This window comes from Pteropus vampyrus, unplaced genomic scaffold, assembly GCF_000151845.1.
Source record: "Pteropus vampyrus isolate Shadow unplaced genomic scaffold, Pvam_2.0 Scaffold50, whole genome shotgun sequence".
Classification (NCBI taxonomy): domain Eukaryota; kingdom Metazoa; phylum Chordata; class Mammalia; order Chiroptera; family Pteropodidae; genus Pteropus; species Pteropus vampyrus.
In genome coordinates this window covers 6,401,799-6,420,318 of record NW_011888831.1, presented here as the reverse complement: position 1 = coordinate 6,420,318, position 18,520 = coordinate 6,401,799, and the positions used below count along the sequence as shown (strand labels likewise).

Genomic DNA, 18,520 nt, shown 5'->3' with positions numbered 1-18,520 from the left:
ATATGTTCCTTTGGAAAAATGATCTTAAACTAATTATTCTTAACAGCTTTTGCTTTTCCTGACTTTTTTCTTTTCTTATTTCTCTACAATAGTTTATGCCAACGTGGCTTCATTCATACAGATGAACCAAGGATTGGGATAGCAGTATAAAATTAGAATCAGACAGCTGATTGCCCAGCAGGATGCCATCAACTAACAGAGCAGGCAGCCTCAAGGACCCTGAAATTGCAGAGCTCTTCTTCAAAGAAGATCCAGAGAAGCTCTTCACAGATCTCAGAGAAATTGGCCATGGCAGCTTTGGAGCAGTATATTTTGTAAGTATTAAAGGCTTCATGTCAGTGACCAGCATTTACATAATATCCAGTCCTTTCAGAGTAAAAAACAATAAAGAGACACAGGCCATAGTCTGTTTTATAGTCACTTGCATAGATGTGTGTGTATAATATCAAAGTAGATAGTTTTATTTATTGAGCTTCTTGGATTATTGAGAAAGTGGTAAAGAATATTATTTTTGCTTTAACTTACATGTTTAGAATTTCAGCACACAGTTTCTAGGAGTCATATCACTTGTATTGCTATAAAATTAAACATTGCAGAACACTGACTTCTGTAAAGTTCCATACAGAGTCAGTTTTAGTGTTGTGAAAATCTAGAGTTATTTAGCAGAAGGAAATGTATCAAAGTCTTTTTTTCTTGTGTGTGTATGTGTGTACTATATGCTAAAAAAATTATCCAAATTGCTGTTTTAACCATTTGTAAGTGTACAGTTTGTGGCATTGATTATATTCACAATATTGTACAACCATTCCCACTATTTTAAAAACTTTTTCATCACCCCAAAAAAAACTCTGTATTAGCAATAATTCTGAATTTCCCCTTCCACGCAGCCCCTGGTAACCTCTAAACTATTTTTTGTCCCTATAATTTGCCTCTTCTAATATTTTATGTAAACAGAATCATACAACATTTGTACTTTATGTAAAACATATCACTTTTGTAATGTTTAGCATCACTTCATAGATCAATCACGTTATATGACATTCAGGTCCTTTTCCCAGTTTAAAATTTAGTTGCCTCTTGATTGAGTTGTAAAGATTCTTTGTGTATTCTGAATATTTACAGATATTTTCTCCCACTCTAATTTTTTTTTAATTTTCTTCATAATTTCTTTTGATATATAAAAGTTTTAAATTTGAGTGAAGTCCAATTTATCTGTTTTTTCTTTTGTCACTCGTGCTTTTGGTGTCATGTCTAAGAATCCACTGCCAAATCCAAGGCCGTAATGATTTACTCCTATGTTTCCTGCTAAGGGTTTTATATTCTTAGCTTTTATATTTAGGTCATTGATCCATTTTGAGTTAATTTTTATATATGTTGTGAAGTAGAGGTCCAGTTTTTTCTTTTGCATGTGGAAATCCAGTTGTCCCAATACCATCTGTTGAAGAGATGATTTTTTTCCCCTTACTGAATTTGTCTTGATGTCCTTGTCAAACCAATTATCCATATTGTATAGATTCATTTCTGAACTCTCAGTTCTATTCCATTTGTCTTTATAATAAGTCATCTTTATGCTAGTATGTTTTGATTATTGTGGCTTTGTAGTATGGTTCAGATCGGGAATAACTTTGTTATTCTTTTAAAGGATAGTTTTTAATATTTTAGGCACCTTGTAATTCTATATAAATTTCAGGATTGGCTTTTCCATTTCTGCAAAAAGTCCGTTGGAATTTTCATAAGGATTATTTAAATCTGTAGATCACATTTGGTAGTATTGGCATCTTACCAGTATTAAATCTTCCAACCCATGAACACAAGATGTCTTTCTAAACATTATTTAGGTCTTTAATTTTGTTCAGCAGTGTTTTATATAGTTTTCAATGTCTTATACTTTGTTGATCTTTTATTCTTTTAGATACTATTGTAAATGGAATTGTTTTCTTAATTGCTTTTTCAGATTGTTGATTGCTGGCATATAGGATATATATACACAGCTGATTTATGTGTGTTGATCTTTTTATAAATTTATTTTTCTATTACAGTTGACATACATTATTATATTAGTTTCAGTTGTACAACATAGTAATTAGACATTTATACACCTCACAAAGTGATCACCCCACTAGGAGTAGTACTCATCTGACAGCACAGATAGTTATTAAAATATTATTAACTATATTCCCTATGCTGTACTTTACGTCCCTTTATCACCCATTCCCCATCCCCTCCATCTGGCAACCATCAATTTGTTCTCTGCATCTATGAGTTTGTTTCTGTTTTGTTTATTTGTTTATTTTTTTATATTCTACATATAGTTGAAATCATATGGTATTTGACTTATTTCACTTAACATAATACTCTCTAGGTCCATCTATGTTGTCGCAAATGGCAAGATTTCATTTTTTTTTTTATGTCTGAGTAATATTTCATTATATACATGTACCACATCTTCTTTATACATTCGTTTATTGATGGATGCTTAGGTTGCTTCCATGTCTTGGCTAGTGTAAATAATGCTGCAAGGAACAAAGGGGTGCATATATATTTTTGTATTAGTGTTTTTGTTTTCTTCAGATAAATACCCAGAAATGGAATTGCTGAGACATATGCTAGTTTTATTTTTAAATTTTTGAGGAATCTCCACGCTGTTTCCCATAGTGGCTGCACCAGTTTATGATCTCACAACAGTGCACAAGGTTCCAACACTTGTCATATTGATTTATTGACAGTAGCCATTTAGACAGGTGTCAGATGATATCTTGTGGTTTTCATTTGAATTTTCCTGATGATTAGTAATGTTGAGCATCTTTTTATATGTCTGTTGGCCACCCCTATGTTCTGTTTGGAGAAATATTGATTCAGGTCCTCTGCCCATTTTTTAATTGGATTCTCTGTGGATTTTTATTTTTTTTGGTTGAGTTGTATGAGTTCTTTATATATTTTGGATATTAATCCCTATCGGATGTATCATTGGCAAATATTTTCTTCCATTTGGTAGTTTGTCTTTTTATTTTGTTGATGGTTTCCTTCACTGTGCAAAAACTATTTAGTAAGATGTAGTCCTAATTCGTTTATTTTTTCTATTGTTTCCTTTGCCTAAGGAGACATATCCAAAAAAAAAATAGTGCTAAGAGTGATGTCACAGAGTTTACGGCCTAGTTTCAGGTCTTATATTTAAGTCTTTAATCCATTTTTAGTTTATTTTTTTATGTGGTATATGAAAGAAGTCTAGATTTATTTTTTTCCCATTGCCTGTCTAGTTTTCCCAACACTATCTATTGAAGAGACTGTCTTTCCTCATTGTATATTTTTGCCTCCTTTGTCATAGATTAAGTGACTATATATGCACGGGTTTATTTCTGGGCCCTCTATTCTGTTCCATTGATATGTGTGTCTGTTTTTATGCTAGTACCATGCTGTTTTGATTACTGTAGCTTTGTGGTATCGTTTGATATCAAGATAGTGTGATACCTCCAACTTCATTTTTCGTTCTCAAGATTGTTCTGGGTATTCAGAGTCTTGTGGTCCCATATAAATTTTAGCAGTTTGTTCTAGTTCTGTGAAAAATTTCATTGGTAATTTGATAGGGCTTGCACTCAATCTGTAGATTGCTTTGGGTAGTATGGACATTTTAATAGTATTAATTCCTCCTATCCATGAGCACAGTATATCCTTCCGTTTATTTGTGTCTTCAGTTTCTTTCTTCAGTGTCTTATAGTTTCCTGAGTACAGGTCTCTTACCTTCTTGGTTAAATTTGTTCCTAGGTATTTTATTCTTTTTGATGCAATTGTAAATGGGATTGTTTTCTTAATTTCTCTTTCTGATAGTTTATTATGGTGTATAAAAATGCAACCAATTTCTGAATGTTAATTTTGTATCTTGCTACTTAGTGGATTCATTTATTAGTTCTCATTTTTTTTGGTGGAATATTTGGATTATATATAGTATTGTGTCATCTGCAAATAACAGTAGTTTTACTTTTGCTTTCCAACTTGGATGCCTTTTATTTTTTATTCTTGTTTGATTGCTATGGCTAGGACTCCTAATACGGTGTTGAATAAAAGTGGTAAAAGTAGACATTCTTGTCTTTTTCCTGATGTTAAAGAAAAAACTTTCAGCTTTTCCTGTTGAGTATGATGCTGGCTCTCAGTTTGTCATGTATAACCTTTATTATGTTGAGGTATGTCCCCACTGTCCCCAGTTTGCTGAGAGTCTTTATCATAAATGGATGCTGAGTTTTGTCATATTGTTTTTTCTGCATCCATTGATAGGATTCTATGATTTTTATCCTTCATTTTGTTTATGTGGTGTATCACGTTAATTAATTTGTGGATATTGAACCAACCTTGCATCCCAGGAATAAGTTCCACTGGATCATGGTGTATGGGGCTGAATTTAGTTTGCTAGTATTTTGTTGAGGATTTTCACATCTATGTTCATCAGGGATGTTGGCCTAAAAATTTTTTTTGTAATGTCTTTGTCTGGTTTTAGTATCAAGGTAATGCTGGCCTTGTAAAATGAGTTTGGGATCCATCCTACTCTTCAGTTTTTTGCAATAGTTTTAGAAGGATAGATGTTAATTCTTTGAATGTTTGGTAAAATTCACTTGTGAAGCCTTCTGGTCCAGGACTTTTGTTTATTGATTTGGTTTCCTTATTCGTCACATTTGTTTTTTCTGATTCAGTCTTGGAAGATTGTATGTTTCTATGGATTTATCCATTTCCTCCAGGTTGTTGGCATGTAATTTTTCACAGTATTTCCTTATTATCTTTTGTATTTCTGTGGTGTCGGTTGTCACTTGTCTCTCTTTTTTAAAATTTTATTTACTAATTATACTTAAGCATAAGTCTATTTTCCTATTTGATTTCTGTTTATCTTTTCTTCCCTTATGCTTCCTTCTTGCCATATTTTCAATTAGTCAAATGTTTATTGTTATTTTTGTTTAAAAATATAGGTTGTATTATTATTCAGATATGGGGAGGCCAGCAGATCAATTAACAACTGCCATTGGAAAGATAGGTTGTTATACTCACAGATCCCAAGAGAAGGAGGCACACCATGCTATACGGGACTACATGGGAAAGCACTCATTTCAGTGAGGAGGCAGAGAAATCAAGGGGAGTACATGGACAAGAGTCTTTACTGTGGTCTCCGTGGGAAGGAACAGGTGAGGCAGGCTAAGCAAGTTTAGGATTAGCTAGTTATAATAATTTCAGCAAGCTCTGTGGTATAAGAGGCTGTCCCTGGTTGTCTGGTACTTGGCCCTGTGGTGTATAGTGCGGGGAATAGGGAGCCCAGAGTGTAATCATTGGAGATATGGTCTCTAGATTGCTGGTTTATATATGTAAGATGTGCTTATCTACTATCTAGGAATTATCTACACCTGGAAGTGACAGACCTTTTTTTGTTAACAAGGCCCCAGATGTCAAAGCATCAAATTACAGCCCATAAAAATTCATGAGTGACATATAATTTTCTTCTGTTAACCTTCTAATTATGCATTTTTGTTATTATTTTGTTATCCTAGAGATTATTATATATATTCCTGATTTATTATAATGAAATTAGCACTTCTCAAACAATGTAAAAAACCTTACACTATTTCAGTTCTGTCTTTCTCCTGTTATTTGTGCAATTTTTCTCATATATTTTGCTTCTAAAATATCTATTTGGTTCCTCTTTTTTTAAGTCTCTGTCTGATAATGCCATATCTGAATCACCATTGGCTCTGTTTATATATCTAGATTTTTTCCTTTTAAGTATCTGGTCCACTTTTTAGCATGACTTGTAATTTTTGATTGGTTATTCTTCATTATAGAGGAGAAATTGTAGATGTTTTGAATGATGTTATTTTTCTTCAGAAAGAGATATATTTGTTTTTTCGTTTGTTTTGGCAAGCTGATAGTATACGAGTGAATCACCTTGAGGCTTAGTTTTAAACTATAGTTGAATCAGTTTTACCCTTATTAGCCATTACTCCTAAAGCATGGCTCTCTTTAGGGCTCCCAAATGAATGTCTAGGGTGTTTATTAAGGCTCATTCATTTTGGTGGGTTTGAATTCAAACCTCCATCTCTGTAGCACTTGTCTTCTGAAAGCTCTATCTCTTTAGTCTTCCAGCTGCCATTTTCTGCTGAGTTTCTGGGAGTCTTATAAAGATACATAGTTAGGAGTTGACTATTGAGAATTTGCAAATTTTTGAGCTGTTTCTTTTCACCTCTTTCTTCTAAGATTGTGCCTTTTAAATCCTAGACACTCTGGAAGTGCCTGTCTTTGGCCTCTGTCTCCACAGCCTAACTTCCTCCTTGGACTCTATTTTCCTATACCACAAGTTCAGGAGTGAAGCTGGAGTAATTTACAGTTTACTTTGTGTACTCTTCTTCTCTGACGGATTCTAGTCTCTAAAGCCTTGCTTGCATATGTTGCTCTCCAGAAGTTTCATAAAATTGCTTTACATATATTGCCTGCTTTATGGTTCTTTTGGGCTTCAGGGATAGTCTAACACAAGCATCATGGCAAGAATTAGTATTGAAATTTCCCTTGGTTAATATTATTTGCATCTGCATGGTGGACTTTTATATGTCCTTCTCTAATAAATAAAATATATGTTTTTGGAGCATTTGGTCTTTAATTGTTAATAATGAAAAGTATAGAATTTCAGTAGGCTTCTCTCTTCTTTAAACGTTTCTATATGATCTGTCTAGTGGGAAAAGTGATATTATTGTCCTTTTCTGTTCATTAAAGGGACTGAATTAAATTACATATCGGCAAAATAATCAGCAGTTTAAAATTTTTAAATAAAACTATAAAATTGCATTATCCCAAATCCAGAACTTACCAGTCCAGTAGTCTTTGTTGAAGTGTCTGACTGAAGTGGGTATGTTTTGAGTTAAGGTTGTAGTAGGAACTGAGAATATGATCAGAGAAAGGTAAAAAGGAAAGGTAAGTGAAGGTTCTTGGAGAGAACCTCCTATACTATACTAAGAAATGTGGGCCTTATTTTGAAGTCTTGAGGGAACTGCCAAAGTGCAACAGAAATATTTTATTTCCACTTGTGATATAGAAAGTTTATTCTTGTAGCAGTGTGGAGGAAAGATTACATGTGCCAACAATGTAAGAAGGGAGGCTGATTATGAAGCTTTTATGAAGCTTTTTAAATATATGAAGCTCTTACATCTCTGAGAGCTTAAACTAGATATTGTCATAAGGGTGCAGAGGTGAATACACATTGCAGAGTTTAAGTTTAAATTGATAGAATCAAGAGAACCTGTTTTGTGACAAGGTAAGAAAGTACACATTGTAGTTCCTCACCCTTGGAACAGAATTTTTTTGGGGAGGTGGGAGGTAATTCTCTAGTGCTTGGACCGCCTTATGCAATAGTTTCTGGGGTTGTCCTACCCACGCTGGATTATTTCAGAGAGCTGTGTTTGGGAGAGAAAATCTCATAATCCCAGAAGTAAGGATCTAATAGGAGCAACAGAAGTTGGCTCTGGAGAGACCTGGTGATTAAACAAAATGTGTGATCCTGGATTGAAAAAAAATTTTTCTGTAAAGGATGTTACTGAGATAGTTGGTAAAATTTGAATATGGGCTATATATGTACTGGATAATAGTATATCAATGCTAAATTTCCTAATTAATAATTGAGCTGTGGTTATTCAAGAGAATGTTCTTATTCTCAGGAGATATATGAAGAAGTACTTTGAAGTGAAGGATGAGAATGTCTACTCTCAAGTCCTCTTCAATGATAATGTAATGATAACAGCATTTATATTTAGATAGTTTAAAAGCAAATGTGGCAAAATGTTAACCATGGATTTTACTATATTAGGGGCCCTGAAACTACAGCCTGTGGGCTTAATCTAGTCTGTGAACTATTTTTGCTTAGCTTCCAAACTAGGATTGGTTTTTACATTGGGGAGGAGGGGGGGAAGGAAAAGAAATGCAATAGAAAAAGAATAATATGTATTTGGCTCACAAAGCCTAAAATATTTAATATCTTGTTCTTTATGGAAAAAGTTTATGTAACTTCTGACCTAGTGGAAGGCATAAAGATTCACTTTGTTACATCAACTTTACTGTACGTTTGACAGGTTTGTATAATAAAACGAGGGAAGGAAACAAAAAAAGGTGGCTTAGGAAGTCAAGAAACCTAAGTTCAGGTTAGGACAACCCCAGGAACCACTGCATGAAAGCATAGAGGAGTCAGGTAGCTGCTCTGAGCTGATGTTTTCTGTTAATTGTTTTGATGTCTGGGAAACATGCACCATATAGATGAGCAAAGTTTGAATATAGCCCAGAATTGAATGTTTTTTTCTGTAATTTCATTTCTAGGTCACTAACCTTCATATTTTGTGGTATCAGGTAAACCCGGGTGGGAGTATATGTGTCTGTGTGTTGCATATGTGTATATGTGTGCACACAAGAATAGGTACTTCTATTTTGTTTCCTCTCACCATGGCAGAGCTAAATGTGCAGTATCTGTCTATAGAGTATATAAAGGAAATTCTTCTTGTAAAAATCTTTTAGATGATTAAAAATAGTTCTTATATCTCTGAATTTTTATTAATTGGCAGTAGAGATTACCTTAAATTTAAAAATACTCTCATTGAGCCAGCTCTGCTGGCTGTCTCATCGGTCAGGCTAATCAAAGATTGGTATCATAATAAATATTTGAAACTAAACCAAGAGTCAGATGTCCAAAATGACCACTATCTCTAGATTGCCAGGAAGATAAAACATTCTCTTTTAGTTTCCAATACCTTAAATAGAACCAACACTATGTCCATAGATAGTCCACAGAACACTGGCCTAGGAATCAGGTAGCTTGCCAACAAATATGGCAGACCATGTAAGGTCCAGAGAAGTCATTTATTTACTTCACTAAAGCTGTTTTCATTTTAAAAAATAAAATGAATATTTATCTCTTATTTCCTAGTGTAAGATTTTACTAATCTGTTTTCTTTTGGGAACTTGGCAGGTTTTATATTTTCAGTGGTCATAGCAAATTTTTTAGTGTTATAAGAAAAAAAAGTAGTAAGTGCACAAAAGAAATATAAAAATACCATTTACATATAATTAATTGATATGGTGATTTCAGGTCATTCTTACTGGTTCATCAAAATAGCTCCCAAATGGATCTTCACAGACAGTTTCCTGGTTTGAAACAAAATGATCGATTGTATCTGGTTTCTCTTTCCTACTCCTTTTTCACTCTAGACAGCATCAACTTTATCTTTAGGCTACAGGCAATTTTATCTTTACTCTTTTATTCTCAGGCAATGAGTATAGATGCCATGTAGTATTGTACTCATCTTTAATTACTCATAGCTCATTTAATTCTGTTCTACATTGTATTTTTTATGTATACAAACACTTTTTAAAACTTTTTTTCTATTCTGACTATTATCTTATTCTACTAGAAGAATATCCTACATTCTTTTCAGTTCATTTGTTAATATTGATCACGTCAAGGAAAATGTAGAAATCATGGTTCTTCTCTATATCCTTTATGCTAGCCTTGTTTTATTGCATCTACATAATTATAAATCCAAAACTTAGTATCATAATTTTCACTTTAAACAGTCTATGTATTTTAAAGAATCTAAGAGCAAGAATAGTTTATAAATTTATCCACATTTTTACCATATTTACTATGTTACACACCACATGATTATTTACTTTGGAAAATTACTGTCTTCAAAAGGACTCCTAGAACTAATAGGTGAGATTAGCAAGGTTGTAGAATATAAGATCAATACACAAAAATTCATTGTATTTCTATTATATTAGTGAACAGTTGGAATTTCTTATATTCTAAAAGTACTCTTTATAGTACCCCCAACATGAAATACTTGAGTATAAATCCAACAAAATATGCAAGATCTGTATGCTGAAAACCATAAAACAAAGAAGACCTGAATAACTGATGAGAGATATACTGTGTTGACGGATCGAAGACTAAATACTGTCATGCTATCAATTATCTCCAGTTTGATATATAAAGTCAATGCTATCCCAATCAGAATCCCAGCAGACTTTTTAAATAGACATTGACAAGTATATTCTAAAATTTTATGGAAAGACAAAAGAACAAAAATAGCCAAAACCATTTTGAAAAAGAGCAAATTAAAGAACTCACTATCTGATTTCAAAAACCTACTGTAAACCTGCAGTAATTAAGATAGTATGATATCGTTGAAAGAGTAAATACATAAATTAAAAAGAGTCCAGACATATACCCAGATAAATATAGTCAATTGATTTTTGACAAAGGGGCAAAGACGATTCAATGAAGAAATGGTAGTCTTTTCAACAAATAGTGCCACAGCAACTAGTCACACCTTATAGAAAAACTAATGGAAAGGGATCATAGTTCTAAATGAAGAGCATAATATTATAAAGCTTCTAAGATAAAATATAGGAGAAAACCTTTATTACTCTGAATTATGCAAAGAGTTCATAGATAGGACATTAAAAGCATTATCCATAAGAGACAAAGTTTATAAATTGAACTTTATCAAAATTTAAAGCTTCTGCTCTCAAAGATAATATTAAGAGAATGAAAAGGAAAGCCACAGACTTGCAGAAAATATCTGCAAGTCACATATCCAGCAAAGGATTTGTATCTAGACCATAAAAGAATTCTCAAAACTCAACAATAAAACAACAACAACAACTGAGTAAAAGGTCTAACCGGAAACATCACCCCTCTTCCTCCCCCACCCCCCTGCAAATACAGCTGGTCAATAAAAATACAAAGAGTTTCAACATCATTAGTGCTTAGGGAAATACAAATTAAGACCACAATGAGATACCACACATGCCTATTAGAGTGACTTAATAAAGACAAGGAGAAAAAATACAGACAAAATCAAATGCTCGTGAGTATGTGAAGCAATTGCTAATCTCATTCATTGTAGGAACGTGAAACAGTCTTGTCACTGTGGAAAACAGTTTGGCAGTTTTTAAATAAAGTTAAACATATCATTTTTCATATGACCCAGGATTCCCACTCCTAGATATTAATCCAAGGAAATGAAAACTCAGATATATGCAAAAACTTTTAGGTGAATATTTATGGCAATTTTATTCATAATTGCCAAAAACTGTGATCTAATTCATTGTGTGCACCACAAAGAATGAATTTTACCCAAGTTCATTTAAATGGTCATAAAAAAAATAAAAGCTATGCCATAAGGAAGAAACTCAAATGGAATAGAGACTGTAACAAATGAACCTAACTATTATAAATAACAAACACAGAAAAGGGGATGGGGAGGAAAAGAATTAAAGTTCTTTTGCAAGTAATATTTTGGCTGAATATTCTTAAAGCTAAAGACGAAAGTAACTCTAGTCACTTTGTTTCTCACAGAGATATAGTTTGGTAATCAAACTACTGCATATGTATAGTAGGTTTTAATAAGTAAATATATTGTAGATAATGAGAACCAGTTTTCTTACTGTCCGAGAAAGAAATAAATTCCTTATTTGTAAATAAGAAAAGGGAGAAAGCTAGAAATAACCCTGTGGTGTTGGTTTGGAATTGGAGGTATCAGTAAGATCTCTCCTCCTCTCCTCTCCTCTCCTCTCCTCTCCTCTCTTCTCCTCTCTTCTCCTCTCTTCTCCTCTCTTCTCTCTTCTCTCTTCTCCTCTCCTCTCCTCTCCTCTCTTCCTCTCTCCTCCCCTCCCCTCCCCTCATTCACACAGAGATACACATATATAATAGAATAAAATTTTCTTTTATTAAGTGTAGAGGACTAAGGGAAATAATTGTTGCAGCTTAGATCCATTGATAGAAATATGGAATCAGGGAAGGTAAGAAAGAACCATGTGGGATTGGATAGGAATTGGATGTATTAATATGAACTAATTAATTAGCTCTATTAATTAGAGCTAATTCCGCAAGACTCTGGTTTCAGTGACACCCTAGTAGCAATAAGCATACTTAGCACTCTATCTTGAATTCCTTACTAAAAGGGAGAAGAGATCCTTAGAGGAAAGGCTCATTTTGTTGTGGGGACAGGAAACATAAAAGATAAACCTTAGAACATCTTGTGACAAAGTTAAAAAGTGCTTAAAAAAAAAGATGCGGTCTGTCAAACGGACACAGCTTGAAGGGGCTCTCACTGGCTAAATCTGGAACAATTTGAACATCAATATAAAGATATCGGGATTATAAGCTATCGACTAAAATAGGAATCCACAATTTCCGTAATAGATGAGGATAAATGGATGAAAAGGGAGGCCTTTTCCTTAGAATGCTGACTGATAAATGTAAAAGGAATGGTAGATGTGGAAAATATCAACATTTTGTAATCATCATAGAGAAAATTGTTTGGGGCTAGAATCTCCGATAGTTGCTAAATCTAGTGGGAAAGTTTGATGAGCAGGATGTTTACATAATTTAAAAGTATCTTTCCACAGATTGTTTCTTGAATACAAGGTAGGAATTTGTAGCTGTAACTGTATACATTGGGAAAAAAACAGCTCTTTGAGCAGGTGATAAAATTAGTTACACCAATAAGGAACAGACAGACATTGTATACCTCCATATAGGATACCCTGAAAAGGACACAATATCATTCTTGTAGTATTTTGGCCAGGGATGTATAATCAGAATGTAATCTTGAAGAAATGTCAGCCAAGCTCGAATTTAGTAACATTCTATTAAATTCCACAGTGTATTCTTCAAAAATGCCAGTGTAGTGAAAGACAAACAAAAGTTAAGGAATGGTCCTACATTAGAGGAGACTATTAAAACATAAGTAAGCACAATAAGTGATCCTGAAGAGAGGAAAAAACATGGTTAACATTAAATACTTTTATTTTTTGTGGTTTTAGACATGATAGACAAAATTTATATCTCATTTTAATTTGCTCACTTAATTTGATAATTATTACTAATAAATTTGGATTTTAATAAATTATAGTCACTTTTTTGCTATTTAAAAACAATTTTAGATTTGCAGATTTCACAATAATAGTAAAGAGATTTTTCTTACAACCTTCACGGAGCTCCCCTAATGGTGACATGTTACGTAATCATGATACATTTATCAAAACTAAGAAACTAAGAAGTCAGCACTGATACACTCTATTAACTTTATTCAGGTTTTCCCAGTTTTTTTACTCTCTCTTCTGTTCTATAATCGAATCCAGGATATTGCATTGTAGTTAGTATTTCTACTTTTAAATTAAGCTTTATCTTAGGCTAATTAAAAGTGTAGCTGTTTAATGCAAAACAATGAAATTGGACCCTTACCTCCTACATAAATAATAATTAACTCAAGATGGATCAAAGACCTAAATGTAACAGTTTTCTTAGAAAAAAACATAAGGGTAAATCTGAATGACTTTGCTTTTGGCAAAGGATTCTTAGATATGATGCCAAAAGCATGTGCAACAACAACAAAATAAATTAGACTTTATCAAAATCAAAAACTTCTGTGCTTCAAAACAGTGAAAGGACAACCGAATTGGAGAAAATACTTATAAATCATGTGATCTGATAAGGAACTTGTGTCTAGAATATATAAAGATCTCTTACATCTCAATAATAAAAAAGAGAACCCAATTTAAAAATGGGCAAAGGCTCTTAATTGACATTTCTCCAAAGAAAATGTACAAATGGTCAAGAAGCACATGAAAAGATACTCCATATCATTCGCCATGAATCTCGAAAACACTGTGCTAAGTGAAAAGCCATTCACAAAAGACCACATATATGATTCCATTTATTCGAAGTGTCCAGAATGGGCAAATCTCTAGGGAGACAAAGTAGATTAGTTGTTGGTTAGGGCTGAGGGGATGGGGAAAAGGGATAGAGTAATAGCTAAAGTGGTACAGTTTTTTTAATAGAGAAATTTTTTGTTGTAAAATACACAAAATTTACCATTTAATCATTTTTAAATGAAGAATTTGGAGTTTCTTTTTGAGAAGATGCAGGTTCTAAAATTAAAGTAATGTTTGTGTATGTCTGTGAATATACTAAAAGCCGTTAAATTGTACACATTGAAATGGGTGAATTTTATGGTATGCAAATTATATTTCAGTAAAGCTGTTAGAAAAGAATATAGTTGTTTAAAACTATTGATTAAAATCAAGAGGCTCACAGATAGATAACCAGAGAATGTTTTGGGAAAATAAATTCATATTCAAGCAGAATTTAACATGGATAGATCTGCTTCAGCCTTTATAATAAGTGATACAAATTTCCATTAACCAATCCACTAGTAATTGAACTTGGAATGTCATTAATTATTCCCAGGACCTACTTAACAGAGTATCTTAAAGCAACTCTATTGAGGTATAATTCATATATATGCTGTCTTTTTTTCAACAAGTTTCTAAGGTATAAGTTATATACCATAAGTTCCCCAACTTTAAGTGTACATTTCATTGCTTTTTAGTAAATACAGTTTTGCTGCCATCAAATGTTCTAATCTAATTTTAGAACATTTTATCTTTGGGAATTTATTAAAGTCTGAATTGACCATGAGTTCTTCCACAGATTATTTGAGATGGTTCTGACCCTTTTAATAAACTCATTTTAAATATTTTGCAGCTATAATCTTGTGCCTTATATATATATATTTATAATCATAATCATTTTTTTAAAACACATAATGAGATTTTGGCTCTTCTTTCCAGAAAGTTAACTACTATGTGTCTGTTATATTTTTACCTTTTTCAGAATTTCCACAAGTCATAAATAATAATTGTGATAGCATTGCACCAGTCCTACCTTAATCCTGATTAGGAGTTGTTTACAATAGGCATAATTTATCATGTTGAGGAATTATATTTCTAATTTGAGTTTTCTAACAGTTTGGCCTTCTTCGCAATTAAATACATTTAGAGTTGGGATCTTCCTGCATTTTCAGCATTTTTTGAGTGTGTGTGGGTGGGTGTGTTTCTCCCTTTGACTTTTTTGAAAAACTGTGGTAAATTATTAAATGTTTTACTAGCATTAAAATCATTTGACTATCTGTGATTATTGTTATTAAAATTTCTTTTAATGCCCTGTAATATTTGGATTTTAAATTTTATTTAGAATTCTCTTGTCTATATTTAAAAATGAAATTGGTACCTAACTTTCTACTTTGTGCTGTTTGCGAAGTTTTAGTTATTCAGTTATACTGGCTTCATAAAATTAATGGCATAGCTTTTCTTTTGTTCCTCCTTATATCCTGGAATGTTTCCTTGGTAAAACTATTTTCTGCTGAAGATGATTAATTAATTGATTGATTTTAATTTTCATTTTATTTATTTATTTTGTATTTTTTAATCAAGTTTATTGGGGTAACATTGGTTAAAACAATTATGTAATTTCCAGGTGTACATTATAATTTTACATCTATATGTGCCATTGTGTGTTTACCACCCAAAAGTCCAGTTTCCTTCAGCTACCATATATTTGATCCCCTTTACCCAGTTCACCTTCCCTCTATGCCCGCATATTTGATTCCCTTTATACTGTCTACCTTCCCCCTCCTCCCCCATCCCCAACCCTCTGGTTCATTGTCCATGTCTTTGAGTCTCTGTCCTGTTCATTTGTTGCTTTTAGATTTATATCCCACATATAAGTGATATCATGTGATTTTCAACTTTTTCTATCTGGCTTATTTTGCTTACCATGATTATCTTCAGGTCCATCCATGTTGTCGCAAATGGCAGTATTTCACGTCTTCTTATGGCTGAGTAATATATTCCATTGTATATATGTACCACAGCTTCTTTAGCCAGTCATCTATTGTAGGACACTTCGGTTGCTTCCATGTCCTGGCCACTGTGAATAATGCTGCTATGAACATCAGTGTGCAAATATCTTTTCAGATTTTGGTTTTCAAGTCTTTGGCATAAACACCCAGTTAGAGGGACTGCTGCATCATATGGTGGATATATTCTTAGTTTTTTAGGGAACCTCCATACTGTTTTCCATAGTGGCTGTAACAATTTGCAGTCCCACCAGCAGTGTATGAGAGTTCCTTTTTCCCCGCATTCTCTCCAACATTTGTTATTACTTGTCCTGTTGATTATAGCTTTGGTAACAGATGTGAGATGGTATTTCATTGTGGTTTTGATTTGCATTTCCCTAATAGCTAGCGATGTTGAGCATCTTTTGAAATATTTGTTGGCCATTTTTATGTCCTCTAGGGAGAAGTGTCTGTTCAGGTCCTCTGCCCATTTTTTGATTGGATCGGTTTTTTTGTTGTTGTTACTGAGTTGTAAGAGTTGTTTGTATATTTTGGATATTAGGCCCTTATCGGAGGCGTTGCTTGCAAATATATTTTCCCATTATCTGTTTATGTTGTTGACAGTTTCTTTTGCTGAGCAGAAGCTTTTTAGTTTGATGTAGTCCCATTCATTTATTTTTGCTTTGACTTCCCTTGCCTTTGAGGTCAAATTCATAAAATCCTCTAAGTCCAAGGTCCTTGGCTTTACTTCCTATGTTTACTTCTCTGCATTTTATTGTTTCAGGTCTTATATTCAGGTCCTTAATCCATTTTGAGTTACTTTTGGCGTGCAATAATAGACAATAGTCTAGTTTCATTCATTTGCATGTGGCTTTCCAGTTTTCTCAGCACCATTTATTTCTCCACTGTATGTTTTTGGCTTCTTTGTCGAAAATTGTTTGTCCATGTAAATATGGGTTTACTTCTGGACTCACGATTCTGTTCCACTGGTCCGTGTGTCTGTTTTTCTGCCAGTACCATGCTGTTTTGAATACTGTGGCTTTGTAGTATAATTTGAAGTTGGGCAAAGTGATGCCTCCAGCCTCATTCTTTTTTCTCAGGATGGCTTTGGCAATTCATGGTCTTTTGTGCTTCCATACAAATCTGATGATTTTTTGTTCTATATCCTTAAAAAATGCTAATGGGATTTTGATGGGGATTGCATTACATCTGTATAATGAATGCTTTAGGTAATATGGTCATTTTAACTATGTTGATTCTTCCAATCCAAGAACACGGAATATCTTTCCATTTCTTTGTATCTTCTTTGATTTCTTTTAATAGGGTCTTACAGTTTTCACTACATAGGTCCTTCACATGTTTCATTAGGTATTTTATTCCTAGGTATTTTATTCTTTTCGTTGCAATTGCAAAAGAAATTATTTTTTCCACTTCTTTTTCCGACACTTCATTATTAGAGTATAGGAACACTATGGATTTTCGAACACTGATTTTGTATCCAGAAACTTTACTGTATTTGTTTCTTGTTTCTAGTAGTGTTCTTGTGGAGTCTTTATGGTTTTCTATATAGAGAATCATGTCATCCGCAAATAGTGACAGTTTGATTTCTTCATTTCCTATCTGGGTGCCTTTTATACCTTTTCTTGCCTGAATGCACTCACTAGGACCTCCAATGTTATATTGAATAACAGTGGCGATAGTGGACAGCCTTGCCTTGTTCCTGATCTTGGAGGGAGTTTTCAATTTTTCACCATTAAGTATAATGCTGGCTGAGGGTTTGTCATATATGGCCTTTATTATGTTAAGGTACTTTCCTTCTATACTAATTTTGTTAAGTGTTTTGATCATAAATGGATGCTGTATCTTGTCAAAGGCTTTTTCTACATCTATCGATATGGTCTTATGATTCTTATTTTTTAATTTGTTTATGTGGTGTATCACATTAATCGATTCGCGTATGTTGAACCATCCCTGTGCCACTGGGATGAAGCCCACTTGATCGTGCAGTATAATCTTTTTAATATGTTGCTGTATTTGGTTCGCTAGTATCTTATTTAGGATTTTTGCATCTGTGTTCGTAAGAGATATTGGTCTGTAGTTTCCTTTTTTTGTATTATCTTTACCAGGTTTTGGTATCTTGTCAAAGGCTTTTTATTAAAAGCCTTTGACAAGATACCAAAACCTGGTAAAGATAATACAGAGTAATATTGGCCTCATAAAATGAGTTGGGAAGCCTTGCCTCCTCTTTGATTTTTTGGAAGAGTTTGAGAATAGGTATTAAATCTTGGAATGTTTGGTAGAATTCACTGGTGAAGCCATCTGGTCCTGGACTTTTACTTTTTGGTACGTTTTTGATGATTGTTTCAATTTCCATACTTCTGATCGGTCTATTTAGATTTTCCAGTTCTTCTTGATTCAGTCTAGGAAGGTTGTATTTTTCTAAGTATTGGTCCATTTCTTCAAGGTTATTAAATTTAATGTTATATACTTTTTCGTAGTATTCTTGTATGATCCTTTGTATTTCGGCAGTGTCTGTCGTAATTTCCCCGCTTTCATCCCTGATTTTGTTTGTGTCCTTTCTCTTTTTTCTTTAGTGAGTCTAGCCAAGGGTTTGTCAATTTTATTAACCTTCTCAAAGAACTAGCTCTTTGTTGAATTTATTTTTTCTATTGTTTTTTTGTTTTGTTCTGTTTTCAATTTCATTTATTTCTGCTCTAATTTTGATGATTTCGTTCCTTCTGCTGACTTTAGGCTTCATTTGTTCTTCTTTTTCTGGTTTTTAAAGATGAAGTGTTAGGTTGTTTATTTGGGCTCGTTCTTGTTTT

General features: G+C 33.2%; 1 protein-coding gene across 2 annotated transcripts in view; it reads left to right on the top strand.

The window, feature by feature from the left end:
• Positions 1 to 18,520, top strand: part of TAOK1 (TAO kinase 1) — a 145,881-nt gene that overhangs the window by 52,040 nt on the left and 75,321 nt on the right. Inside the window, exon 2 of one of the 2 annotated variants that reach the window (XM_011359929.2) lies at positions 93 to 314. In XM_011359929.2, the coding sequence (XP_011358231.1) occupies positions 183 to 314 (132 nt within the window). In that variant the 5' untranslated portion in view covers positions 93 to 182. Of the gene's footprint in view, positions 1 to 92; positions 315 to 18,520 lie in introns of those variants that run through there. The other variant, XM_023530556.1, reaches the window with a different exon arrangement.